This window comes from Gobius niger (genome assembly GCF_951799975.1).
Source record: "Gobius niger genome assembly, chromosome: 8".
Taxonomy (NCBI): domain Eukaryota; kingdom Metazoa; phylum Chordata; class Actinopteri; order Gobiiformes; family Gobiidae; genus Gobius; species Gobius niger.
This window is the reverse complement of record NC_136859.1, coordinates 27,484,926-27,512,163: the sequence shown is the minus strand read 5'-3', so window position 1 is coordinate 27,512,163 and position 27,238 is coordinate 27,484,926. Positions and strand designations below refer to the sequence as shown.

At 43.2% G+C, this 27,238-nt stretch overlaps 1 protein-coding gene and 1 long non-coding RNA gene across 3 annotated transcripts in view; one reads left to right on the top strand and one right to left on the bottom strand.

Annotated features, from left to right (window-relative positions):
* Nucleotides 1-27,238, bottom strand: part of grik3 (glutamate ionotropic receptor kainate type subunit 3) — a 202,168-nt gene that overhangs the window by 6,307 nt on the left and 168,623 nt on the right. For both annotated transcript variants that reach the window (XM_079561875.1, XM_079561876.1), the window contains exons 11-13: nucleotides 23,008-23,231; nucleotides 12,303-12,421; nucleotides 3,194-3,411 (exon numbers count right to left, since the gene is read on the bottom strand). In XM_079561875.1, the coding sequence (XP_079418001.1) occupies nucleotides 3,194-3,411; nucleotides 12,303-12,421; nucleotides 23,008-23,231 (561 nt within the window). The remainder of the gene's footprint in view (nucleotides 1-3,193; nucleotides 3,412-12,302; nucleotides 12,422-23,007; nucleotides 23,232-27,238) is intronic.
* The window catches only part of LOC306967092, a 376,547-nt gene that overhangs the window by 288,873 nt on the left and 60,436 nt on the right, over nucleotides 1-27,238 (top strand). The window lies entirely within an intron of this gene.

Here is a 27,238-nt window from a genome sequence, read left to right as displayed (position 1 = left end):
TTTACAGAACTATATTTTATATGGGAAATGTTCATCATCCTCAATCAAAGGCTGTCCATTGCTTTTAGCTTGAATAAATTCTTTTTGAAAGTATCTGCATGTACAGCACAACCCAAAACCAAAATGTCCTTGGCTAATGCAACCACACGGCTGCCAACAAAATCATTTGAGATAACTGCACCCCTAACAGGCAAGAAATTCTGAAACCAAAGAGAAAAAAGCATGATAGATACAAAAAAAGATGACATTTACTTCCACCAAACGAGAAGAGTGTTGTGCTCTCCGTTTCTCGAAATGCAACAGTAACATCAGTGTTGCTTATATAGCTCTGAAGCAGCCTGTGTGGTATTTCAAGCAATGTACTCTGGGGTCACATTTGTACCATGCCTAATCCTAGATAATCACTATGTAAAGACTATAGGCTGCTTCAAATTGGGGCTATGCTACTTTGCAACGCCCTGCTTTGTGTGCACAGGCATGATTACGTATTCCTCCTGTCGGAATACGATTTTTAAACAAAATCATCTCTCCAAGCCAGGTGAATGGGGTTTGTGGAAGCAACATGAACTCTCTGAGTTGCGGAAGAAGCTCAAAAAGCTTTTCCATGTGATTGTAACACATTTTCAGATTTGGATGGACTTTCACCTTCACTGTTGAGATTTTTTTTTTCAAATCAATAAAATAAGGGAGTCATATATTAAAGGAACAGGCCACCGTTTTACATACTGAGATATGTTCTCACCTGAGCTTAGACGAGCTGATGAGTGCCTGTTTAGTTTTGTGTGTGCGCTCAGTCACACAAAACAACAAAAATGTGAGCATTTGGCCTCTCCCAATGTTTTCCTATAGCTCCAAACGGGGGTGAAGTTGGAAGCTACCATTACTCTTTCACGGGCACACACAAAGACCAGGCAGGTACGTATCAACTTGTCTAAGCTCAGGTAAGAACATATCACAGTATGGAAGAACTTTGTGCCCTCAGTCAAAGATGTTAGCATTTGGCCTCTCCCAGTATATTCCTATAGCTCCAAACAGGGTGAAGTTAGAAGCGACCAAGCTCTTCCACGGGCACGCACAAAGACCAGACAGGTATGTAATCATCTCGTCTAAGCTCAGGTAAGAACATATCTTAGTATGGAAAAAATGGTGGCCTGTTCCTTTAAGACAGGTGCTAAATACCGAGTGCAAGCTGAAAAATATAATATAATGTTTTGTTGGCATGTCGCACCTAATTTACCGTTTGATATTGCCTGATCCCCAAAGTGTGTTCTCAGCTTCTACAAGTTTAACTGCAGGAGCAAACGGTCCACACAAACTGCACAACAGTTGAACACCGTTAAGTGCGCACGGAGCATTTTCGACTCAGGGATTTAAACCCATCGCAAGTATCGAAGCCTCTCATCTGATAATCACCAACGACGACTGTCTGTCTCATCCCATAATCACGCCGGCTTGAATTCCAAACCCTAAGTGTCGACATTTATCCTGTCTGTCAGTGACGTTAGCATCTTCATCATAACCATCAGGTGAAGAGCCCAGACCTGCTGCTTCCATACATCTCCATGCACCCTCTCCAGCATTCACTCCCATCACCGGGGCTGTGAGTGAGGGGAGGGAGCGGCGGGCACTCCAAGCCTGCCACTCTTGAAGACATAATTGCACACCTGGGCCTCCTTCTCGCGTATGCGTTAAAGCCACAATCAGGACTATGCGAGTGCGTGAACTCGACTCCGGAGAACGTTGGAGAGCTCCGAAAGGTCAACAAGTCTGGATTTGGATTTTATCGTCTGCCTGTGCAAGAGGCGGGGGGGGGGGGGGGTTAAGTTGCATTTCTGTAAGCCTATAAGAATTCTTCAAGAAGTGTAAGTAGATTTGGTTTGGGGAAATAGGAGCTCAATGAGTCATCCAGAAGCAGAGAAAAAACTGGGGTTGAAAATGTTCTGAACAGAAAGTGTGTACACCTGTTTTGTATTGTTATTCAAAAGACCCTTGAAAAGTGTTAAACATGCTATTTCAGTATGACAATTACAACACCCTTTTCCTATAATCAATGTGATCCAAAAAAGCAACAGATGTAAATGCAAAATGATAGACCTTATAGTGCAGAGATGTGTTTAATGCTATTTCTACTACACATTTGGTCTATTCAACAGAGGAATTTACTTTCTCTTTATAACTAGTGCTTTAAACTTCGAAACAATTTAGAATTCCTTGCAATTAACACAGTGTTTAACCGATATCATGCTCGCCCCTTTGGGAAGCTTCTGGGGCCATAAAACTAGGGCAGATGGATGCTGGGGGAAGATTTCTTTCATATTACTTATTACTGAATTTCTTCGATGTGTTCAATAGAACTGTGCCGTCTCCATATTGCAGAGCCGGAGAAGCTCTAACTCTGTTACATGTGTTACTGTGCACCAAGGCAGCTGCCGAGCATCTAAAGGCAAAGCTCAAAATAATGAAAAAAGGCAAAGGCCCTGCAGGCAAACGCAGAAAGTTCGGAATAAAAAATCATTATGGAGCACATCAAACAGTGTGCTGAAGTGGAGGAGCTCAAGAATCCTGCTTTGCTGAGGGAATTAAGATCTCACTTTATACTGTGTATTTAACGCTATATAAAATGTATTTTGTGGAATGCGATAGTTCTTACTTTAAGGCAGTAAATAAAGCCTTGTGTTTAAAGAAAATCTTTGAATTCATCTTAAAGGAACAGGCCACTGTTTTTACATACTAAAATATGTTCTTACCTGAGCTTAGACGAGTTGATGTGTACCTGTCTGGTCTATGTGCGTGCCCTCAGTCCCGCAAAACGACCAAAGATGTTGTTAGCATTTGGCCCTTCCCAGTATATCCCCATAGCTCCAAACGGGGTGAAGTTAGAAGCGGCCAAGCTCTTCCACGGGCACAAAGACCAGACAGGTACGTATCAACTCGTCTAAGCCCAGGTAAGAACATATCTCAGTATGGAAGAACTGTGGCCTGTTCCTTTAGTAAATGACTCCCTTACTGTAGTGGTTTGTGATTAATTTTTAAAGTTTCATCAGTTCTGTTTTCTTGTTTTCAACAGTAAACCTTGGGCAGTTTTGTTACTTCGTTCATGCTTCACTGTTTGATGCCCATCCAAAAAGTGTGTTTTGTCATTGATGGTATGAGTGAACATACCTACTCTCACGAACATAAAAAAGTGTACTACCTTGAAAAAAGACATGGTGGCACCATCCTTGACCACTCCGTACTCAATCTTGGTCTGCCTGGCGATGTCGTCGGCCGAGTCTATGGCGGTGTCCATCCGCTCCACGGTGAGGAAGGCGGCCAGGTTGGCAGTGTAGGACGAGATGATGATGAGAGTGAAGAACCACCAGATCCCTCCGATGATGCGCGTGGACAGGGCTTTGGGCATCAGCTCTGAGCCTGAACACAGCACAGAGAGCAGACAGAATGACTAAACACCATTCAACCTGCCAAAGCCACAGCCATTTGAATCAAAAATAAGTGTCTGATGATGCGTACTAAAACAGTGTGATGACAGCATTGGAGGAGCTTGAGGAGCATGGATGAAGAACAAGATAAACCATTCAAAGGACAACCGTTCCAGTTTATAGTTGTGCTCCGTCAAGTTTTTTAAATGTGTAAACAAAGCCAAACATGCAAAATCTGTCTACAATCTGTCGACTGCTTCACTTTCTAAGGTTTCTATTTTGCCTGTGCTAGTAAAACACATTTTGTCGTCATAGTGCCAACTTGTTCAGAAGTGCCAGGTTAATGAGTACTATGCTGTGAGACAATGCTGCAATGTACTCAGCCATTGTCTCTGTGTCCAACATGGCGACTTATCCAAGAACGAAAACATTAACCTCTCAACCCCTGCCTTAACCGAACACATTTCCAGTTCAACCTAACCCATCCATCCATCCATCCATCCATCTATCCATCTATCCATCCATCCATCCATCCATGCATCCATCCATCCATCCATCCATCCATCCATCCATCCATCCACTTTTCCATCCATCCACTTTTCCATTGCCGGGTCATGGGGGCAGTTGTTGGAGCTGACCACATCACATTGCACCAGCCCCTTACGGCTCCTCCCGCAGGTGATGGGTCCACAGAAGGACGGCTTCTGGATTCAAACCGGGCCTGTTGGTCTCTCATAAGGGGCTTCTGAACCGCTCTTTGTCTGACCTGTCACCAAGGACCTGTTTGCCATGGGAGACCCTGACAACAGAGCCCCCAGGATCATTCGGGCGCTCAAACCCCTCCACCACGTTAAGGTGGCGGTTCCAGGAGGGCCAACTTAACCTAAATATAAAAATATAAAAACTCAAAATAGCGACAAAAATGAGGTGTAAATGAGGACGAAAAACACAATAAAAAAAGCATCATAAGAGCGACAAAACAGGCGACAAAAAAGTGATGAAAAGCAACCAAAAAGCACCAAAAATAAGACAAACGAGTGACAACAACGTGAGGAGAAATCTTAGATCACTTTTGTAGGTTTAATTTTTCAAATCGAGAGACCAGTCGAGGAGCTTTTAGATTTGGGTAAAGCTGAACTGGAGGAAATGTGTTTGGTTTAAGGCGGGTATTAAGAGGTTTTACATATAACAATAAACACTAAGCATTGCCAAATTAGCAGGCAAACTGCGAAACAATTTTTTATCACAAGTGAGAGAAGTTAGTTACATATCACCTGCTGTGTTTTGGCTCAACAATAATGATCAGGACAGGGCCCGTTTGACCGTTCTTTTATTCTGAGAGAAAGCAGACAGACAGACTATTTTAATGGGAGACACCGCTCCCATCTCGCAGCCTCTCCAGTCCAGTCATCAGGGAGAAGTCTACGGATTCTCGATCCATGCCATGTCCAACTGACTAAAGTACAGCTTCGTCCACCAGCCTTTTGTGAAGCTCAACTCTCCTCTTCCCTCCCTCTGTTGTGTAGCCATATTTTTGAACATGCTCTGTACATGATGCTACCTATTTATTTTTACACCAAGGGTTAAAGAGTGACGCAGTTTTGATTTTTTGTACATTCTCTGGTATAATCAATAACACAGCAAAATGAACTGAACTGGAAGAAAATAGAACGTGATGTTTGCATGACAGCCTCGGCTTTGATCTGAATGATCCTGTGTCTACAATGGCCCACTGACTGCTGTTAAACGTACTTTATATCTCATCTGTGACAACCTTTAAAGTACCCTTGCGCTGTGAGCTCCGGGTTCCTTTACTGGGAAGATTTATGGGGCCAATTCTGAAGAGTAACAAGCCCTCAGACGGGGGGGAGCACTGTGGTCAGCTCTTTAACCTCTCCCACCAAATTTGATTGGATTTGTCCTCTGCGGTTTGACATAGAGCGCGCTGGTTACAAACAAGGCGAGACGCTGCAATCCCTTAATTCACTCTGACTGCAGAAAGGGGAGATCCACGTCCATGCCGCGGTGGCACTAAAGATGAAGTGGAGCTACGGCTAACTCAATTGAATCCCGCGCTGTAAAGCCCGGTTGTCAGCGGGGAGCTGTATAAGGCAGCGGTCTAATAAATAGAGGAGCAGATCCGTCATAGTGCGGCGGGGAAATAAACACGGCGTCGATATGCCACACGTTTCATCCAGGAGGACTCGAATCTTGTAAAGCAAAGAGGCGTAAATGCTTGCTCAGAGAGACAGCACTGATAGTAAATAATAAAAACACTCCATCATCGGCTGTGTGTATGGGAAACCTGAACCACAGCAGTTTTCCGCAAAGACAACAAGCTATTCTTTCTGGATTATTTGTGTTTTACTATCGCACCGCAACACACCAATTAAATGTAGCATACCATGGCCTGAGATACTGTCAAGCCTCCAAAGCAACAATTAATGGAAAAATGTAGAGAGATGGGGAGATAGAGTGAAGTGTAAGTAAGAAAGACTCATATTTAAGATTAAAAGTAGCATTCCAAGAGCATCTGATGGTTAAGGCAAAGCACTGTTCTGGTTTCAGTCACTGCGTTTACATGTGAAGTCTAATCCGACTAGGCAAAAGATTCGACTCCTACACGTTTTCCCCCAAAACCTGTCAAACCAGTCTTGTCCCATGATAGCCACCGGTCCGAATGTCCTTTGGCAGCAATGGTGGCGTTGCCAGCTGCCGGCCAGCAGGGGGCAGGGAGTTGATGGCTAGGCACACATTTCCGGTTCACCTTTGGCTGCTATGTTGCTAGCCCAGTTAGCCCAAGGTGCTTTCATGCTGTTTTGGGGTTAACTGTGAAGCCCTACGAATCTTTGACTAAACACCCACAGTTTCTCCCAGTGATTAAGCTCAAATACACCTAAAACACTAATAAAGAGGCCGGTTAGCGCTCAACGGCTAACGTTATGACACTATGCAACGATAGGCTAAGGCTCTTTGTGGAAGAGCACAACAAGCACAGCAGAAAAAGCTGCTTTATATGGTTTCAGTGACTTTATCAGAGTTTATTTCTTGTTTTCATGCTAATCTTAGCCTAGTCTTTTTAGTCTCATGGCCCGATACACATACCCCACGCTGACGCAGCCACAAAAGTTAGCTAACTTCCTCTCATACTTGTTGCAATAGTAGTGTGCAGCTTTGTTGAACAATGGCAGTAGTCCATTAAGCAGCTGACATGATGTTTTCTGACAGTGTTTATTTAATTTTTTTGACAAGTTAGTTAGTTTCCGGGGTAGGGACAGCATGCGCCCAATCCAATTTCATTCAACTAAGCGGTTACATGCAGCTCTAATCTGACTACAATCGGCCCAGGTCACCGATCAGCTCAGCGGGAAAGTCGGATCTGCCGAGTTTACATGTGTTTGGGTGATCCTGTTCTAGTCTGAATAGGTGAGAGATTCGACTTTCCTTTCATCATGTAAATGTTAAGGATTCGAGTCATACCATTAGTATCCTGTGTTAATTTTTTTCGAACTAAAACAAAAAAGAATAAAAAACTACATTAGGTGAAGCAGAATCAAATATGGCGTAACTCTAAAATATTACTTTTACACTTTCAAGAGCTGCGGCGCCGCAAAGTTTGTGCATTTGCCCTGCAGAGTTAACTGTCTGCTTTCATCAAACACTCGTCTTGCTTAACCACTGGTGACGCTTGGCCAATGGCATCGCCGCTTTCATATTAGGAACCCAAAGTGAAACAGATAAAAACAGTACTCGCGTCAAACTCCTAACTCGCAGTGTGCGTCGCGTCTACTCGAATTTGCATCACACAAACTCCTGCATCTCATAGGTACAAAAAGTCTTTTTTTTCTGGCTGCTTCCCTGATTTGCATTTCGACCACGCGCTTTTGTATTGTCATTCTAGGCATTCCTCAGTTCTCTATGGATTTGCTATCTTTCATGTGTACAAAAACATCACCTGCACTTTGCATTCTCCCAGCATGCAATTCCTGTTAGCTGCGGGCACGCACACTGCTAATTGCTTTAACATTTTCCGCACCTTCACGTGAATTCTACAACAGGGCGCTTTTTTATTTCTTTTTTTTTGTTACTGTCGAGCCAATCGTCATAGATCAGTCCTTCATACGTAATGGACCATGTGGGTTTTGAAAAACAATACTTCTGCTCCAGGAAATGAGAAGTGGCAAAAAAAAAAAAAAAAAAAAAGACAACAACCTGGAACTAAGCTGACTTGTAAATCAGACAGTTTCGGAAATAAATTTCGCGCGGGAAACCAATTTACCAGGACTCATCAGACATATGTTTGTTGTGAGCGAGGAGCCTGGCGAGACCCCCAGGAAGGCATTGAAGTTCTCAACGTGTTTGCTTTTGCACCTCGTCAGATTTTTTTTTTTTTCTTTTGCCTTCTTTGCGTTGCGGATGACACATTCCTCCCACAAACAAGCTGCCGCGAGATTTATTTATTTTTTCCCCCTTCGTCCCCCCCCCGCACCCCCACACCCGCAGTCCCCTCCCTCCCCGTCCATTTGCATTTTAAACATGTCAGAGAAAATGGCTGCCGCCTCGCGTGCTGTCAGGGCTTTTGGCAGCGGACGGGAGCGCGATGGCTGTTGATGTGACACAGACAAACAGAGAATCGTGTTGGTTGGTGTCGGTGCTGCGGGGGAGCGGAGGGAACACGAGGGCGGCAGGGGAAGTCACTCAACGTCGGGCGGGGGTTCGGAACTGATGCCAAGCGCCCGCACGCCCTGACAAAGGCTCATTTCAAATTGCACGTTGAAGCAATTTCTGGGAGTAAATTGGGAGATTCGTAAAACCGATATGCTAACTACAGCTGGATGTTCTCACACTGCCTGAACAATAAGGAAAAAAGTTAAATCTGAATGACTAAACCGATACATAACCAAAAGAATCGCTTCCACTGAGACGTTCATTCACCATAACAACGGCCGTTTTTTAGCCAAATAACACCGACTATATCCGTTTGTTTCGTCTCGCCTGTACGCCTCTTATCCGTCTGCTCTGTCCGTGCCGGTAAATTGGCGGAGTGTCTCCACCTGGGCCGCGGCGGAGTTTGTGTGCTTAATGAATTGCCGAGCGTGTTTGCCCGTCTCAGCGCCGCAGATCCACTGCCGCGCCGCGCTAAGCCTCCTTGATTTGTCTTGTTACTCCGGGGTTAAACATTTTATTACTCGAGTCTCTTGCTTCACAGCTGACTTCATTACGGCAGCGCTGGGCCAATCGCTTGCTTACCTTTCGCTATGAGGGACACCCCGCTAGTGGGAATCTATTTGGAGTCATGTGGAGTTTTAGTCAAGAGGGTGATAAAGAGTTTCAAAGGGAGTTGAGATCAGGTGCTCGGGGGTGAAAGGATCAGCACGACTAGTCAATGTTTTGGGGGATGTGACGGTTCTGCAATTCATGTCATTTTGCCGTTGAGTTAAGGCAGATTTTGATATCGGTTGCACATGTCCGATCATTAAATAAAATATTAATATGTTGAATGTAGTGATACTATAGAAGATTGTCCGGTAACACTTTAGATCACAGCCCGCGGGTTCCATGTGTATGTGTAGGTACAGGGAACAAAAAAGTTCATGTAAGTATCATGTATCATGTGATGTATCCATTCATGTAAGTACAGGTAATTACACACTACAGTGCAAGGTTTAATAAAGGAGCAAGTGTAACAACTGTATACAATATCTGTGTAGGCTCTCAGTCATACAGGAGTTGCCCATCTTCAGTGAAGGTTCTTGAGTCATCTTCTGTACTATGTAACTTAAGTGTAGGACGTTTCGCCTCTCATCCAAAAGCCTCCGTCAGCGACACTAAGGTTTCCAGCTCTGATCGCGGACCATATCTACTTTAAACCATATCTAGTCTAAAGTTTTATAGCTTATTTTTATCTAAATTCTAAGGTTAAGGTTATGGGTAAGGTATACTTTATTAATCCCCGTGGGGAAATTCATTCCCTGCATTTGACCCATCCTCAATGCCGCTGGGGCGACCTGTAGGAGCAGTGAGCTGCCAGCGTGGGCCAGCGCTCGGGGACCCATCTCCATGATGTGGAGCCAGGCTGGTGGTCAGAAACACCTGGCTGGAGGATTCACCTATTGTACATGTTTTTAGTGGTAGGGGAAACCTGAGTACCCGGAGGAAACCTACGCAGACACGGGGAGAACATGCAAACTCCACACAGAAAGGCCCCCGTCCCTGGTGGGAATCGGACCCGGACCTTCTGCACGTCTGCACCGAGAAAAAAATCCTAGTTTGTGAACCTGTTCTCAAACAATGGCAATAAAGACTATTCTGATTCTGATTCTGATATGAAGACCACAGGGAGGGTTTAGCTTGGCTCAGTCCCTCCCCTCTATTAACAGTGACTCTCACCTGTGGGTAAACATCTTTGTAGTTCCAAGTCTTTGTAGTTCTACGTTCTAATGATCGAACTCCACCTGAGTTTCGGTCTGAACGACCCTACTCTCACCTGATCCCTGCCGATAATGAGCACTGATCAGCAGAGGAGTGAAACTGAGTACAATTCCGAAATTGATTTCAAAGCAAAGTTTGTTTAAATCATGTTTCTCATTTAAAGGTTTGATTTTGAGAGTCATTTTTCATTCATTTTGAACACAACACTCAATACTGAATCATTTTAGTTTCGTCGGTCACTTTGTAATAATATTAGCAAGATCCTCGAGGTACTCAGAGAATACGACTCAAGGGGTACGTGATGCAAAAAAGGCTGGGAACCACTTATCTAAAGTGATTACTATACTTCATTTAATGTGTAATTCCCTTTACTTATCTTGCACCTACACATGGAACCTGTGGGGTGTAATCTAAAGTGTCCAAATATTGTTGTACTATTCATAACATTTACTCAACACACAAGTCTGCGCACATTCAAAAAAACTAAATGTCAAAGTGAGCAGCCCCTGAACTGTGACAAATCAGTGGCACTGTAATAAACCCAGTTGAGCGCAAAACTGTGCAGCCCAGGTTCAGGGATGATTTAACAGTATGCAGGAAATCCCAAACAAATGATTTTCACTGCTCGGGAGTAGATGGATAAGTCAAGTGAATTAACCTCTTAACCCCGGCCTTAACCAAGTGCGTTTCCTCCAGTTCAGCTTTATCCAAATTTAAAAGGCTACTGCGTTTTTGTCACACTTAATTGTCACTTTTGTGCCGCTTTTCTGTTGCTCTTTTGTGGCTTTTCTGGTCACTTTTTTGTTGTTTTATTGTCACCAAAAAGTGAAGTGGCTTTTGGACAATCAGACATGTGAACACAACATGGTCTAGAGTCACCAACCACTTTTTATCGGTGAACATTTACCTACTTTTTACATATTTAATGTTATCATTCATCATTCACTGTCTTTTTATGTCTCTGTGATGGTGTTTTTGCTGTATGTTTGTGCCGGTTGTTTGTCCTATCTGTCATGACATCAACCTGCCATGGGACTACGGATGACAATTAGCCTATATGGCTAACTCCGGCACATTTACATGTTGAAGAAACACATGTTGATTAATGTGCACTGTCCCAATTCAAATAAAGATATAAAAAAAAGCCTTGTTTTCATCTCGTTTTTCCCGCTATTCTGACACTGTTTTCAAGAAGCTTTAAAGGAATAGGCCACCGTTTTTACATACTGAGATATGTTCTTACCTAACCTTAGACGAGTTAATATATACTCGTCTGGTCTTTGTCCGTGCGCTCTGTCACGCAAACGGAGCACATACGCAGCCTCTCCCACATGTCATATAGCTCCAAAAAAGCTCACGATAGAAGCTACCAAGCTCTTCCCCCCCCCGCTCACTTCCGTCAATAACCTTTAGGAGTTACTGCGCGGACGTTGTGCTTTTCGTATCATTACGCCTCACAATATAGTACCCCTTTTTATCTGCTTATAAAATGTTATGTAAAAATGTTACATTTCTGTGTAAATATACTTCGCGTATGTGCTCCGTTTGCGTGACAGAGCGCACGGACAAAGACCAGACGGGGATATATTAACTCGGCTAACGTTAGGTAAGAACATATCTCAGTATGTAAAAACGGTGGCCTATTCCTTTAAGACTTGGTTAAACTCAAAACTGAGGAAAATGTGCTCGGTTCGGGCGGCGGTTAAGAGGTTGAGCTAAAACTACTCCGAGTCCGGGCTTAATGATGAAACCGCGTCGGTGACAAAGTTACAAATATTTGATTTTGCATAACATGCCCTCTTTCAACTTCATCCAATTATGGGGAAAATAAATAAATAAATACTCAAAACATCCTGCCAATTATCTCCTTACCATTAGTGTGACCATTAATTGCCTGGCAGCTTATCGCGCGAATATAAAGGCAGCATCTGTATTCTCAGCTTGAGTTCACACACCACTGCACTGACTGGAGCGGCTCTTGAACATCACAGCCGCCGAGCCGACCGTACCTGACAGCTGGCATTTGTCAGACACGTTCCTTCAACTTAGCCTTTTTGTCCCCCCCCCCCCCCCCCCCCCACACGCTCCGCACTCTTCAGCGGGGCCAGCCAGTGCATTATGGAGAGAGAGAGAGAGAGAAAGGAAGAGGAAAAAAAAAAAGGAGAATGCCGCTATGTTTTTCCATCCTTAGCTGCCAATCTGTGACAAGTACCTGGCACCCACACGTTCCCTTTTTAAACAGCATCGCAAGGTGACAACAACCTTTCTTTGTCATGTTCGGCTGCTTGTTCTTGACAGCTAAATGTCTTCTGAAATAGTGGCGGAATGGAAATCGGGGAGCTTGTCAGAGGGAAAGAGGGAAAGCGGGAGCTGGGAGGAGAGTGGAGGGAAGCGGCGGTGGTGTGATAGTATTGTTTGTGACAGGGGAACTGGGGGAGCGTGAAGTGGTACCTTGTTGCATTAAGGAACCCACTCCAAACCAGAAGCTGTTGAGCAGAGTGAAGTTGTTCTCCACCACGTCTGAGCCGGGATTACACGGATGGGCGTCGTACCACTCGTAAGGGCTGAACCTGTAAGGGAAACAAGACGGGAAGTACGAGAGGCGTCATCGTCTGGAACAAATGCTTCTGCGGAGTCGTTCACATAAAGTAGTTGCAATTTATGGTAGTACATTATTGGTCAGGGGCGTCTTCAGTGTTTTCCAAATCAAGACTTTCTTTATGCATTTTATATTATATGTCTTCTTGCGCAGAATATTGCTTTGTTTTTCTGGTTAAATATATTTAAAATAAATAAAAAATCATTCTGTGATTCTATCGTGTAAGGCATGACAATTCAATAACAGGTAAACATATGCCAAAAATAGCTATTTTTGGACCTCTCTACCATGCCACCTTGAGGTTACGACTCCCACATTGAAGACTCCTGGTTTTGGTGGTGTTATGGCATTATTATCTGTATATAGGTTAGCACTATGGTATGTTGATTACTCATAACATAGTGCATACTGTCATTCTTCTTAATATCTTCACAAAATGTTGGCCATTAATATAAATCTGAGTCTACTTAGTTTTTAGAAGTAAACATTATATCAACAACGTGTGTTGAGCATTCAACATTGCTCTGACTTTGCAAAACAATCTAGTATTGATTCAAACAGGACAGAGGCAGTTCCAAAGAATGAGAAAAAACACACACAATACATTAAAATGGATAGATCACGCAATAGATCACAATCATGATTTACTATTCTTTTGCTCTAATGCCTTTAAAGCAGTACTAAGTAACTCGTGCCCCTAGGGGCCATAAGGCACAGCAGGTGTCATAGCCTGATGCATTTTTTTTCTCATTAATTATCTGTGAGAGTAAATATTACGCTGACAGAAAAGAAAAAGGGAGAGAGGGATATTGTACATCCAATTACACAATGGAGATATTTTTTTTTCACTCAAACTTGGCAGTAAATACTGTTTAAGTGGCGCTAGCCCTCAGTTAGCTTTGCCCCGTTAGCCTGTTAGCTTCTTCTCCATGATTCTATTTGTGTGTATTGCGCCTCCGACCGGGTGCAGGGAAGTTGCAAGCGTGGTTTTCTGACTAGACACCAGGGGGAGATGAAAGACCCCCCAATCATCCCATTAACACTTATATTACCCCCAGAGGGACTACGGAAAGGATTTATTAAGGTAAACAAGTTACTTAGTACTGCTTTAAGAGGAACCTAGGGCTGTCTGCAGCTTTTGAAAGCTCACACTCCATTGTGATTGGTTATATCGGCACATCAGAGCATGAAGAGACTAACCCATAGGAGGAGTGAGAGGGGAAAAGAGTGAATAACTGCTCTATTACACTTTTGTTGTTGTTTTTAATCAGTTTATATTACATGGTTTTATTGATTTAACCTTCATTTAACCAGGCAAAAACTCATTGAGATTTACAATGTCAAGGCGCGTTTGGTTATACCGTGCATTTCGTACACAAGGCAACTCAATGCGCCTTACAAAAGCAAACAATCTCTTTTACAAGAGTGACCCGGTTAAGAGTTGTGTATTCCCTTCATTTTGTAATAAATCACACAATCACTATATCACCAAATAGGCATATCACAAGGACCCCATCCCACTTTAATGTTAACACATCGCCAATCCTTGCTTTAAACGATTTCATATTCCACACCACAGTCAAAAATATGTATTGTAAACGCACGATTTAAGCGTACACATAAATCCGGCTAAACAATTTGGCGCGCACTTTGCCCGCCTGCAGTGTCAAGAGTGCTGATTTAAAAGCCCTGATTCACGGCTAATGTCTAAAAAGGTTGTGCTGCCGGTGAAGGCCTCGTCTCCGCAGGCTGGCACTAAAATGTCTGCTAAACACACTATTAACTGTCACTGCCAAGAGGGCGGCCTACACATCAGCAGATGACTTGGCACGGGCGGCGTCGACATAAAGCAAAAGTGCCATGTTTGCATTTACAAAGATTATATTGAGTTTTCACTTATATTTGAACTCCGCTTCACTCTCTGCCACTGCCTAAATTATACGCGCGCCCGCCTTGTCACGTCGGCAATGTTATTTTTAATATATTTATCGACTATCAGCCTCTGTGCGTCACCCTGCGCAGAGCAACAAACAAAGTAATGCTATCAGGAGTTCTAAATCAGAAACGCTTTGGGAAACAGAAAGTACAGAGCTGGCCTCGTGCACTTTTGGATAATACGATGTCTGAAGTTACCGTTGGATGTCTAAAATAATCTGTTCGGAGCTGTCACGGGGAATTTAGTGTTTGCGGATGGAATGCAATTTTCTGCCTTCGTTTTTTGCTTTGATGTCTTAAAAAATGTGCAACATACTGTACATCCACCGATTATAAACCAGGCTGAACCTTTTAATTCAACGTTTTTATTGTTTTGAAGTCGCGCTTTAGGATGGAAAAAGCATGGTAAAAGGTCATATCACAATGAAGTAAATTAGCCCTGTTGCCATGTGATTATCATAAACCCTATTCACACGGGATTATTAGAATTACCCAGGTAAAAAAAAAAGAAATAATACTATGTTTCTATGCCGTGCAAATCTGCCATGAAAATTCCTCTGATTTTTTCCAAGTTTTCACCTGTGTAATGAAGTTTAAATTGTGTCGTTTTAACAGTATACTCACGTCTGCTATGGCAATAATATCACACCATCAAGAAGCATTCCTCCGACCCAAATGCTGTTTTATTATCCATTTATTATTCATTTTTCCCGTGGTAACATTAGACAGAGCTTGAGTCGAGAGAGGTGACTGCTGTTTAATGAGAAGAGCAAAATCCCGCATTCGTGACAATGACGTACCGTGCGGAAGAAACGGCTTTTTGTTGCTAAAGCAAAGCGCATACAAACGACATAATATTAATAGACTGCATCTCCTCACTTCTTCCCATTTGCCATAATAACCACGTTCGAATTTGTATCCAATTAATCTGATTTTAATAAATCCTGATCGATCACGATAATCATATTGTGTGTTTAAATCGAGGAGAATTGGCCGGTCCTGTCGCATTCTGGAAAAAAATATGGACGGCGCAATGCTGCAGCGCCTGTCAGGTCAATCCCAGGGAAACACTCGGCCCAAACAAACGGAACGCACAAGATGACACATGCGGAAGCCAGAGGAGAGGACCTGGTGATTTTACATGTAAAATCAGCTACAAAGCTGCGCTAACTCGTCTAAAGGGCAAAACAGAAAAATGCAGGGAGCCGTCAGAGGACCAGGACGTGCACAGGGATGAAGGGTTTATACCTTCAAAGAGGAAGACTATCGCTAAATTAGGCACTAGGCTTTAAACTTGTGTTTAACGTGTCTAAAGTGCAATGGTAACTTGTGGAAGACTAGCTTGTTCTGCCGCCCCTAAATGGAGGTACAGCAATGTCGGCCCCGAGCATCGTGGTCGTAAAGCAACGCAAACAGCAGCCATTGATAGAAACAAACAAACCGCGCTCTTAGGTAAGTTGGTGCTCAGAACACGAATATATATAACAGGAAATTTGCCGTCATTCAGTGTTATCTGCCCGTCATCAAACAATGTCTGTAAAAAGGAGTGAGTTACTGACCCATGCGAAATGCCAATGAAAGACGTCCTGAGGTGAATCCAGATTTACCAAGGTCCCCGAGTAATTCTAATCTCTGTTCAAATCTGATTATAATTATCACATTACTTCTAGTTTCAATTGACCTTTAGTTATTTGGGTGGATAGTCTGTTGCTAAGATGGGATTCAAAAACGCACAATACTGCTTACGACTTTTTTTTGGCAGAATGGTAGCATGTTTAAAAAGTTTGGCGCAAAGTCGAGGTTGGCGTGGGCGTCTGCCAAGATACTTTCTTTCCCCCTCCTCGTTTCTAACAAGTGAATTCAAGCAAGACCTTTTGGTTGACCATCTTGGATCTGGTGTGATCAATATCCACAGAATGTATCCGGTAGCCAGTTTTCTGTAGCAAATACATTATAAAAGGCGGATGTGGGAGCGTAGGTGTGTGTACTGTATGTGTGAGTGTGAAATTGCCTTCAAAAAATTGCAACCAAAGAGCAGCCGATAAGAAAGCAATAGCTGCCCTGAGGCTAAATGTTTGAGTTGTGTTAGGTCTCAACCAGTCAATGACACTTGCAAAAGAACTGCCTTTTTAGTAGGTTTTGTGATGTTCCGTGATGATTTATGTTTTCCATGTGTCAAAACAACACTATTAACATACATAACAAGACACAGGCTCATTTTAATTGGTTGATTATTAATAATTATTTGTATTTATTTATTGGTTTATTTGGTCGGGACAGTGCATGTTAATGAACATACATGGGTCTCATGCACACCGGATAGTAGCCTTGGGCTAATTTCCATCCGTCATCCCCCATGCGCACTCTCATTCATCCTGGCCCATTGTACATGTTTTTAGTGGTAGGGGAAACCGGAGTACCCGGAGGAAACCTACGCAGACACACAGGGAGAACATGCAAACTCCACACAGAAAGGCCCGTCCCTGGTGGGAATCGAACCCGGACCTTCTAGCTGTGAAGCACGAGCGCTAACCGCTGTACTTATATTTTATTTAGATTTAATAATAGATTTATTTTAAATCAAATTTTATTTACATTTCTTTCCCTGCCAACTGCACGCCACGCTCAGAAGTTTCACCGCTCCTGTTGACATGGTGACATTTCTCAGCTGTGGTCAGTCGGACAGACCTGTTATGTCCATCCGCCTGACCTCTGCCTGGTCACCAAATCACCAAGAGCATTGTCATTGCTAGCTGTAGAAACATCGGGAAAGCTAACATTTTCAATTTAAGTGACTAGAGTAACCATTTTGCATGTGTTTTGTTGTGTATATGTGTGGGTATGTGTGCGTGTGTGTGGGGATTATTTTGATGGGCTAATTCTTGGGAGCCATGTGGTGTTAACGTCAGCCTTCAATGCCGAGTTCTACTGATGTCCTTTGTAGGATTGGGTTTAGCGGTAGCAAAACCACTTCCACTTCCGTTTGCGCCGATTCTCAGCCTCCTGAATCTGCTCCTCTCTGGTCCTGACAGTTTCCTGAAGCTCGTGGTTCTGCGTGAGCAGAGCAGTGTTCTCCTGCGAAGCCTTCAGTGCATCAGAAAGCTTCTGTATCTCACGCTGCAGAACTACCCTTTGTTCTTACTCTGAGCTTCGCAACGCGCTCACCTCTTTTCTGTGGACGGCTGTTAGATGCTCAGTTTCCTGTCTGAGGTCCTGCGCCTTCTTCTCCACGTTCTGTTTTTCTGCCAGGGCTGCAGAGAATTTGGTGCTGGCGTTCTCAACCATGGTATTAAACATGTCCTGCGCTGCCATGAGGTTCTGCTCTAAGGCCTGTGCTGTGGCCCTCTGGTTTCTTGTCTCTTGCTCCTGCTTAGGCACTTTGGAGCGAGCATCTTCTGTGGCTTTTTGCTGTTTGGTTAGGGCAGTTTTTAGATTTTCCACTGAGGACTGCAGACCGCCTTTTTCCTTCTCCAGAGATTGTACTCTGCTCTGGGCCTTTTGCAGAGCTGTTTTATTTTACAAGAGGGCAGATTCTAGGCTTCCCACCTTCATGTACAGGGAATCTCTTCTCGCCTGTTATCCACCCTTCTCCTCTTCCAGACTTTTTACTTTTCTCAAAGCCTCATTTTCTGCCAATGTCTTTTCCCAGAGAAGAGACTTTTGGTTGCTGACCTGTGAGCATAGTTGGTACCTTTCTGCTTCGAGTCCAGCCTTCTCCATTTGAAGCTTCACCACTTCCTGCTGCAGCTGACCTCTCTCGTCCATCAGACTTTTATCCGCTCACTGAGTCTCTCCCTTTGTCATGATGGTTTTGTCACGGATCGCAGATTTAAGGGTGCTGTTCTGCAAGCTTAGTTTGTCCTTTTCTTTCTGTAATTCAGCCATCTTTTTTTGCAGGTCAGTGAATTGGTTCTGGGGCACTCGGTTTCTTCTTTCCTCGTTGAGGGCAATTTCTAGGTTCTCAATTTCCTTCTTAAGCCCATTTATCTCACGATTCAGACTGATGACTTTGCTCTGAGCCTCTGCATTTGCCTTATTCTCAGCATTTAATCCATCCACCTCCAACTGAAGGCCAAAAGCCTCCTCCTGCAAGGCATTGTTTTTTCCCAGAGCCTGGAAGGCGATGACTGCTTTCTCCAGCTCCTCCACTCGGCTCAGAGCAGCTGCAGTGACTTTCTCTTGTTCACAAAGAGCAGATTTTAATATCGCATTCTGCAAAGAAAGGTCCATTTGTGTTTCACTTAGGGATGACTGCAGGTTTGACCCCAAACTATTCCCTTCCTGTGAAAGAGGAAAGTTGTGCCTGAGTGCCTCTTCATACAGCTCCTCCTCTCGGCTCTGGACCTCTGCATCTTTTTGGTGTTTGCTTAAAGCCGTTTGCAGACTTTTCACTGAGGACTGTAGGTCACCTTTCTCAGCTTCCAAAGTCTGTACTCTGCTTTCGGCTACTTGCAAAGCCCTTTTCCTTTCACAGAGTGCAGATTCAAGCTTCAACATTTTCCTCGGAAGCCCATCTATTTGGTGCTGGTTGTTGGAGCCGCTTGGCCCTGCTTTCTCCAGCTCCGCGACTCTGCTCATAGCAGCGTCAGTGATCTTCTCTTGTTCAGAGAGAGTGGAATTCAACACCGCCACCTGCATATACAAATCCTCCTTTTCTGCATCCCTGCGGGATGACTGAAGGATGGATGATGCTTCTTCCTGGCTTTCCACATATGTTTTCACCTGCGTACTAACACGAGGGCCATTCACATGTTCATGGATTTCAATGATGGAGTCTTTTTGAACAATCTTCTTGTGTTGCTCATTTACCTGTGTCATCAAAATCTCGATTTGCTGTAGAAGATCTTCCCGGGAGGCTTGTAATCGTTAATAATCCATAACTTCGGAGTTATTCATGACTCAATGGGTCTCAGTGGTGCTTTCTTTGCTCAACTTGCCTATGTCTTAAGTAAAGCGCACTCTGTAAAGTGAAATTAAAGAGCAAAGACAGATTTGCAGCCTTAAAACCAAGTTAAAAGAGGTTTTCGTTGTGCGTCTGTTGTTAACATGATGCTTCATGTTAGCAGCATGCTAATGCTAATGGTAGCTAGTGCTAGCTACGACTGCAGTTTTATTCTCTTCTACTGAACAATCTCCTGAGAAAAAAAAAATGGACCCGATTTAGACTTGACTTTATTTGTATGGGATGAATACGTTTATATTTCGCCAGAAAATGGCTAAAAAGAGTGAAGAGTGTGTTTCCCAAAATATTTTGTTTTCTCCCTCAGCGAGGCCACGTCCCCTTCTATGACGCGATGCCATCTGTATCTATGGAGCTATAATAATCACTATAATAAAAGATAAGTTTAGAACCAAGTTGTAATCTAAAAAAACAATTAAAAAAGAAAGAAGTGAGTTCAGCTCAGTTTGTACCAAAGGCCTGTGCAACATGTGTGTCTCAACCATTTCAAAATCTATAAAGAAAGTACAACTTAGACCTGACCTGGGCAAAATACGGCGCACGGATGATTCAGTCCGGCCCACAACATTCCTGTGTGGAGTTGTGATTTTTTTTATTCATTACCAGAATACTCACTCCAGCCCCTAGGGGGCAGATTAAATAAGAATAAAAGGAAATAATTCCATGGACAGTCTGCCCCTGGGCAGCTGTGGCTACAATTGTCGCTTACTACCACGGAGTGTGGCGTGAATGAATATTGACTACAATGTAGCAGCCCCTAGGGGGCAGATTAAATAAGAATAAAAGGAAATAATTCCATGGACAGTCTGCCCCTGGGCAGCTGTGGCTACAATTGTTGCTTACTACCACGGAGTGTGGCGTGAATGAATATTGACTACAATGTAGCAGAGACTTGTGACACAGGCTTGTAAAGTGTTTATATGAGGCTACAGTCCTGCCAGGCTCATTATATTCATTTATTGAAAAAAAACTCCTCAATGTATTTTCCCAATCAAAACATTTTTTTATTTTGGAGCTTTTGTTTATGGACCTGCCGATACACTCCTGATATATTATACTTATATCCCGATATAAGTTTGAGTTATTGTTCAGGCTTCTCATGAAAATGTATTGCCCACCCCTGATCAAGACTGTCTCACCCCCTAAAAAAAAGTGAGGCGACATTTTAAGATGATTTTTGCACTTGTCTGAAACCACTCCATGATTTGTTTGGTTGCCCTAAAACGCACAGAGATAGCGGAGTGCAGCTGTTTGCTCTCAAGACCCTGGTCTCCTTTTAGCGGCTGCTTTCTCCCACTTCCTCAAGCACCACTTTGCATGGCAAGCAGCAGGAAACACTGACAATCACCGCAAAAGCATATTCAATCCATTCATATCCGCCAAAAAGTCCCCCGTGCCATACTTCACCGACCAGATTATCACCATTTACACGACCGCGCAACTCGGGAACATGGCTTTCGTTTTTATCGAAATCATGCTCATTTTCTATAAATAGCTCACGCTTTTGACATGACGTGAAACTGTGTGCTTCTGTTTGCTCTATCGTATCATGAATACTCTTTTTAATTGCAAAGTGAACTGAACACTACTGACTTATCCTCCAACGACAATTTTTACTACTAATACTACCACCACTGCAAACTGCTACGGCAATCTTTTCATCCATGTCATTCATGTCGCCATAAACACATACGTATCTTCTGAATAGACTTTCTGCCGGTCATTGTTTTCGGACGAGGAATGAGCACCGTAATAAGATGATATTCCAATAGTTCGATGGATGTAAAGCCTTCACCAAAGGGTCACACTTTATAATAGCTACACCTTATTTAGCCGTTGTAAATGATGAATTAACACTTAATTCATCATGAACAATTCATTAGTTAAGCGTGATTAATGCCTAACTCATACTGAATAGTTCTTCACATACTTTACTTATTCACACTTAAGGCGAGACACTGCAGGTGAATAGGGAAAAAAAATATATTTACAGATATCAATTTGAAACTTTTGCTGTAGTTTACTGGCATAAATGTGAGAAAAAAAATACATTGCAAGTTTTCTGTCATTTTATCTTTTCATATAAGAACAAGGTGTTTTATGCCTAAAAATGCCCCAAATTTCCCATCTTTTCGACGACGGAATCTGAATAATGGATAGAGCTACATTCAAATTTATGGTTTCATTTTATTGATGAATGAGTTACCAAGACTTTTTCAGAGGGGATTTTGGATATCTTGTTTAGTTTCAAAATAAGCTGTTTTTAGTATAAAAATGTGTAAAAATTTAATTTTGGCCTTATTTTTTGACATTCAAAACTCAATAAGTGGGGCTAGGGAATACATAATAAAAAATCCCTCTGAAAAATCTTCCAAATATTGTTAAGTCCAAGGCTGGAAAATTTGAAGCCTTTAGGTCCGACTGACGTGGACATAATGTCGCCACAATGACAGAAAAATGTGTTTTGAGAAAAAGGCCCTTGAAATTGCATTCTCCCATATAAGTCTATGGGGGAACATTGAATCAGCGCAATATTTAAACATGTCATTGTGAAGATTAGGCATATTTTTGGTTTCCGGGTGAAAGCTTATATGTTCAGAGACCAATATGGCCCAAAACCTGAAAAATGAAAAAAAGTTTTGCCTGTAGTGTCTCCCCTTAACTGATGAATTGTTCATGATGAATTTCTTAGCATAGCGTTAACTCATCATTTATTAAGGCTAAATAAGGAGTAGTTATTATACAGTGTTACCGACAGGCCAGTTATATTTTCATGCAGGCCTGTTCAAATCTTGACATATGTTATCATTATTATTTTGTCCTATCCACTCGCTTACTAGTGCCCAATGTTTTAAAATACTTGGACTTGCTGTTTTTTACTCCTGATACCACTGTAGCCCTGGGATCTCCTACCAGTAGCTCCTGAGCTTTTGTTTTGGTATAGCTCACCAAAGGCTTGACATTTCTACACGCGCTAGATGAGTCACATTTTGTTTTTGTATCTGTATTTTCTTTTTGTTCTGAACATTTTGAACCTGATCTGCACCAATTAGGCAAATAAAGTAAAGGATAAGGACAAAATTCAAGTCATTTTCTTTCATTCTGTTAAAATATCTTGGCTAGAAACTCTCCAGGGTGTGCTCCGCCTCATAGTTTCATAGCTACACAAGTGTCTTTGTGATGGTGATGGTTTTGGTATGTAAAAGCAGCACACCGTCTAAAAAAGGTTGAACACCCCTGCTGTAGCCATACCATACAAACATACTATCATGTTTTGTGATGTTTTGCTTTTTTTCCAATACCTAGACCTAAACTGATCTTTGCGCCTCTTGTACTATGGATTATGTTATGGATTATACTATATTTTAGAAGTGTGCCCCCCTGTTGGCGGCAGTTTGAATAAAATTGCACCTTCCATTTGACTTTGCAAGAAAACTGCTGCTCTTTTGTATTCCTCCTCCCACTGCTCGCGAACCCTTGCCGACATAACTACCTTGATCACTGCCCAGCGGCTAACACAGTGTGCCACAGCGGCTACTGCGCTCCGCTCACAGTCTGCGATGATAACCGAGTAAATTACTGTGTCTACCGAGGGGACCGCATGGGGGGCAAATGAAAAGGGTTGGACGAGGACAGAGGGGAGGGAGCGCCGCTGTCTTTACCTGGCAATGACAAACAGGACGCAGCTGACGCCAAAGTAGGCGAGCAGGATGTAGACCCAGATGTCGGGCGTCATGGGGTTGAGGAAGGAGAAGAAGCCGCTGTTGGTGGAGTTGGGCTTGCGGTACAGGATGCTGATGCCCATGTTCAGGAACGGCTTGGAGAAGTCGATCACCTTCTCGCGCATGTAGGTGATGGTGAGGGGAGCCACAGCCAAGTCGGCTCTCTGCAAACAGGCGAGGAGATGAAAGGCGACAGGGTTAGCTTCATGCATAATAGACATAAAATAATGACGCTATTTTATTCTGGTTTTAACGTGAGTGTTTTTTTATGGGGAGTGGACTGGTTTGGAAATGCCTCCAAACTCCTGGGTGTAGAAGCTTTGAAGAGAGGTTATTCTCTCTGACATGACGCATGCTCTTTTGAGCAAGTTTGCCCTCTGGTCGCCGTTACTGGCCTCCACTGTTTAAGACAAAAACAGCCAAAAAGTCCTCTTTCGACCCACCAGCAAAAAAAAGACAGGACCACAGGCTAAATTATGCCAGTTAACTTGTCATGTAAGTGTTGCGTTGATGTGTGGAGCCAGCCGTGTGGAAATTGCCGCGGACCAATTTCCATAAGGGGCTATTCTATTTTCTGTACCATAGACTTAGCGTAATGACAGGTCTTTACCCTGACATTGTTCCGAGGAGGGTACATGTTTCCTATGCTTGAAACTTCTATAACTGACTACTTTCATGGATTTTTAACCCCCGCCTTCACTGAGGGCATTTTCTCCCATTCGGCTTTACCCAAATTTAAAAGCTTCTAAAGTAGAGTTAGTTCTAGAAGGCGAAGACCCACAAAATGTCGCCACATTGTCGCCACCTTTTTTTCCTTCACGTTTATGGTTCATTTGGGTTGCTTTTTCATCACTCTTTAGTCTTATTTTTTTTTTTGCGTTTTCATCCTCATTTTTGTTGTTATTTTGACAAAGCTTTTAGATTTGGGTAATGCCGAACAAATTGTGCTCGGTTCTGGTTGGGAGTTATGAAGTCAATGAGAGGTCAACACACTAACAACTGGAAGGTCTGCAGATAACACTTTCCTGCACTCTCTGAAGTACAGTTTAAGTTAAAGCAGTACTAAGTAACTCATGCCCCTAGAGGCCATAAGCGCCACTGTAGATGTTGTAGCATGTACTGTTTTAGTGGCGCTAGCCCACAGTTAGCTTTGCCCGTTAGCTTCTTCTTCGTGATTCCATTAGTGTGTATTGGTGACTCCGACCCGTAGGCAGCAAAGGTGCAATTGTGGGTTTCTGACCAGAGACACCAGGGGGAGATGCAAAACCCTCCCAGTCATCCCATTAACACTTGTATTACCCCCAGAGGGACCACGGAAAGGATTTATTGAGGTAAACAAGTTACTTAGTACTGCTTTAAGTTCAAGAGCTTTGTGTTTTATATATTCACATAAAAAAGAACAGATGTAACAAACGAGCTGAGAACTTATAGTCGTGCAAGTGTATAGACATGCGATCAGATAGGCGTTAATGTCTGTGCAACTTTAACTTCTTAACCCCCACCTGAACCAATCACATTTTCTCCAGTTTGGCTTTACCCAAATCTAAAAGTTCCATGAAAAAAGTGTCAAAATAAGAATAAAAATGAGGCGAAAAATAGGATGAAAATGCGACAAAAGAGCGAGGTAAAAGTGACAAAAATGTGTGACGAAAACATAGCGTAAAGTGATAAAAAAAAGTGACGAAAATGCAACAAAAAGCAACAAAAGAGTAACAGAAAAGTGACAAAGAAATGTGACAAACACAACAAAAAAGCAACAAAAAAGCAATGAAAATTTTAAAAAAATGACGACAACGCGGAAACATAGTGTGGAAGGAAATCCTTCAAGATCAGCTTAGTAGGTCTTAGCTTTCAAAAGAGGCGTTAAACAGGCCTGCAGACTTTCCAGATTTGGGTGAAGCTGAACTGGAGAAAATGCATTTTGCTAAAGCGGTTCAAAAACACAGTCTAAACTACCACTTTTTGTATCTACTGTAAATGTATTCAGGTTTGTGCGGAGCAATACGATGTTCACGCCAAACTGTCAAAAAACAACTGTGCCCTCAACCTATAACTGAAAGATATTGGGTGGCCCTGTTCGTCTTTTATTACTCTTTTTTTTTTCTTTTACACTCCCGAGACAAGCTGATATATTGCAGTAACTTTCAGTAAAAAATTACAGTGTCCCAATGAAAAATACATTTCTGTCAGTCTGACATTGTATATTGGTAAAAAAAAAAGTAGACACCTCGTTCCCAAGTCAGAAGAAATCAAATGCTCTCCCATCCAAAAATCCATTATCTAGTGCCTCTGGAATGACTCATGACACCGGCCGGAATATAATATATGAATGGAGGCAGTGAACAAGACGGATCACTTGCAGCCTCCTATTATTTTACATTGTATGCATATGAGTGCGTATTGAGGTCAGCGGTTATATTGGCGCCCTGCACTACTCCTGGCACAATGGCCGGACGGGAGGTTAATGAAAGCAGCTGCTGGGTTCACGCTCGGAAAGCTCCCTTACAAATATATACACACTCACACAGCGCACAATTGAACACAACACATCCTCTGTGCTTCTTCCTCACTGGAGATGAGAGGGAGAAAGGCAGGTAAGGAAAGCAAGGTACAAGCACCGAGCTGTGGACTTATGAAGAAAAATCGAAATGAGTTGTTTTTTCTTTTAAAGGAACAGGCCACCGTTTTTGCATACTGAGATAATGTTCTTACCTGAGATTAGCCGAGTTGATGCGTACCTATCTGGTTAGGGTTAGGCGTGTGCCCTCAGTCACGCAAAGTGTTTATTGGTGTTACCATTAGGCCCCTCCCAACATATTCCTATAGCTCCAAACAGGGGTGAAGTTGGAAGCTACTGATCACAAAGATCAGACACCAACTCGTCTGAGCTCAGGCAAGAACATATCTCAGTATGGCAAAACGGTGTCCTGTTCCTTTAATGCCTATGAACGAGCAATTATGAATTGTAGGCACTTTGGACATTCTTACTACATGTGCTGCATTGTTTTTACCATATCCTTCTTCTCCTCCTCCTTCTTCTTCCTCCCCTTTCACTATTCTCCATAAAAAAAGCATTGATTCACCTTGATGTACCTACACAGATAGTGACATTGACTGTTGCCGCTCCTGAGGCCACCGATAGCATGCATTTGGCTTTACCGCTGTTAAAACCGCTATTTTCTATTTTACTCCTGTGATGCCTCCCAGACGAGAGTAAACACGGGCAAGACGAAACAATTCCTCCTCGCCTCGTGGATTAGACGCTCCCGTGGTCACAACTGCGGCGGCTAAATAGACTACGGCCTTCGAAGAGACACAAAGGCGGCGCAAGGGTGTGCGTCCCGCCGTGCCTCCGCTGTTTTCCTTAAACTGTTTTAAAAATGTACAAATCCCGCACCCGCTCCACCTCCGCCGCGGGGCCCCCAGAACGCTGCCTTGAACCTGGGCTGCCAGTCAGGTTTGGGAGATCAACCAGCGTGCGCTTTTTCCACGAGGCTCAAACGCTCGGCTGAAACACACACACACACACACACGCTTGTTCTGCTGGCTGCTGAGGCACACACAGGACTGGGCACGAGCGAGATGGAGCTGATAGTGCCCCGCTGCGTGCCACATGGCCGGGTGTTATCGCACTTTGCAGATGGCGAGGCCTGGTGGTGTTCTCCCCGCAGACCGCCTCACCTGACGACAACCGCGAGATCGCATTAGGAGACAATAACTGCAGCACGTTTAGAGATCTGTTCAGTATTCAGGGGTTTTATTAACAGCATTTTTTTTCTTAATGGTTTATTTAAGCTTATTTCAGTGTTACGGATGACACATGAACCTTCCAGTGCCCAAAATACAAGCTAATATTAAGTGCGTTCTAAACAACAACAAAATGGACAAAAAGGCCACCCTAAGCATGTCTAGGAGATAAAAAGAGAGGGAGAAAAAGGCTGGAATATGAACAGCTAAACTGATATAATAATTATATTAACTTCAGAACATGTTCATCAATGTCTACACTACAGGGTTGGAAGCTTTTATGCACAATAAGGCGCCATGGCAACGGGCTATTTAAAGAATAAGTAAGGATTAAACAACGAGGAGCCGTGCATTCGACGGTTATAATGCACGACGCGGAGTCAAGAACACCACGACGCGCAGCGGAGTGGTGTTACTCCGCGAA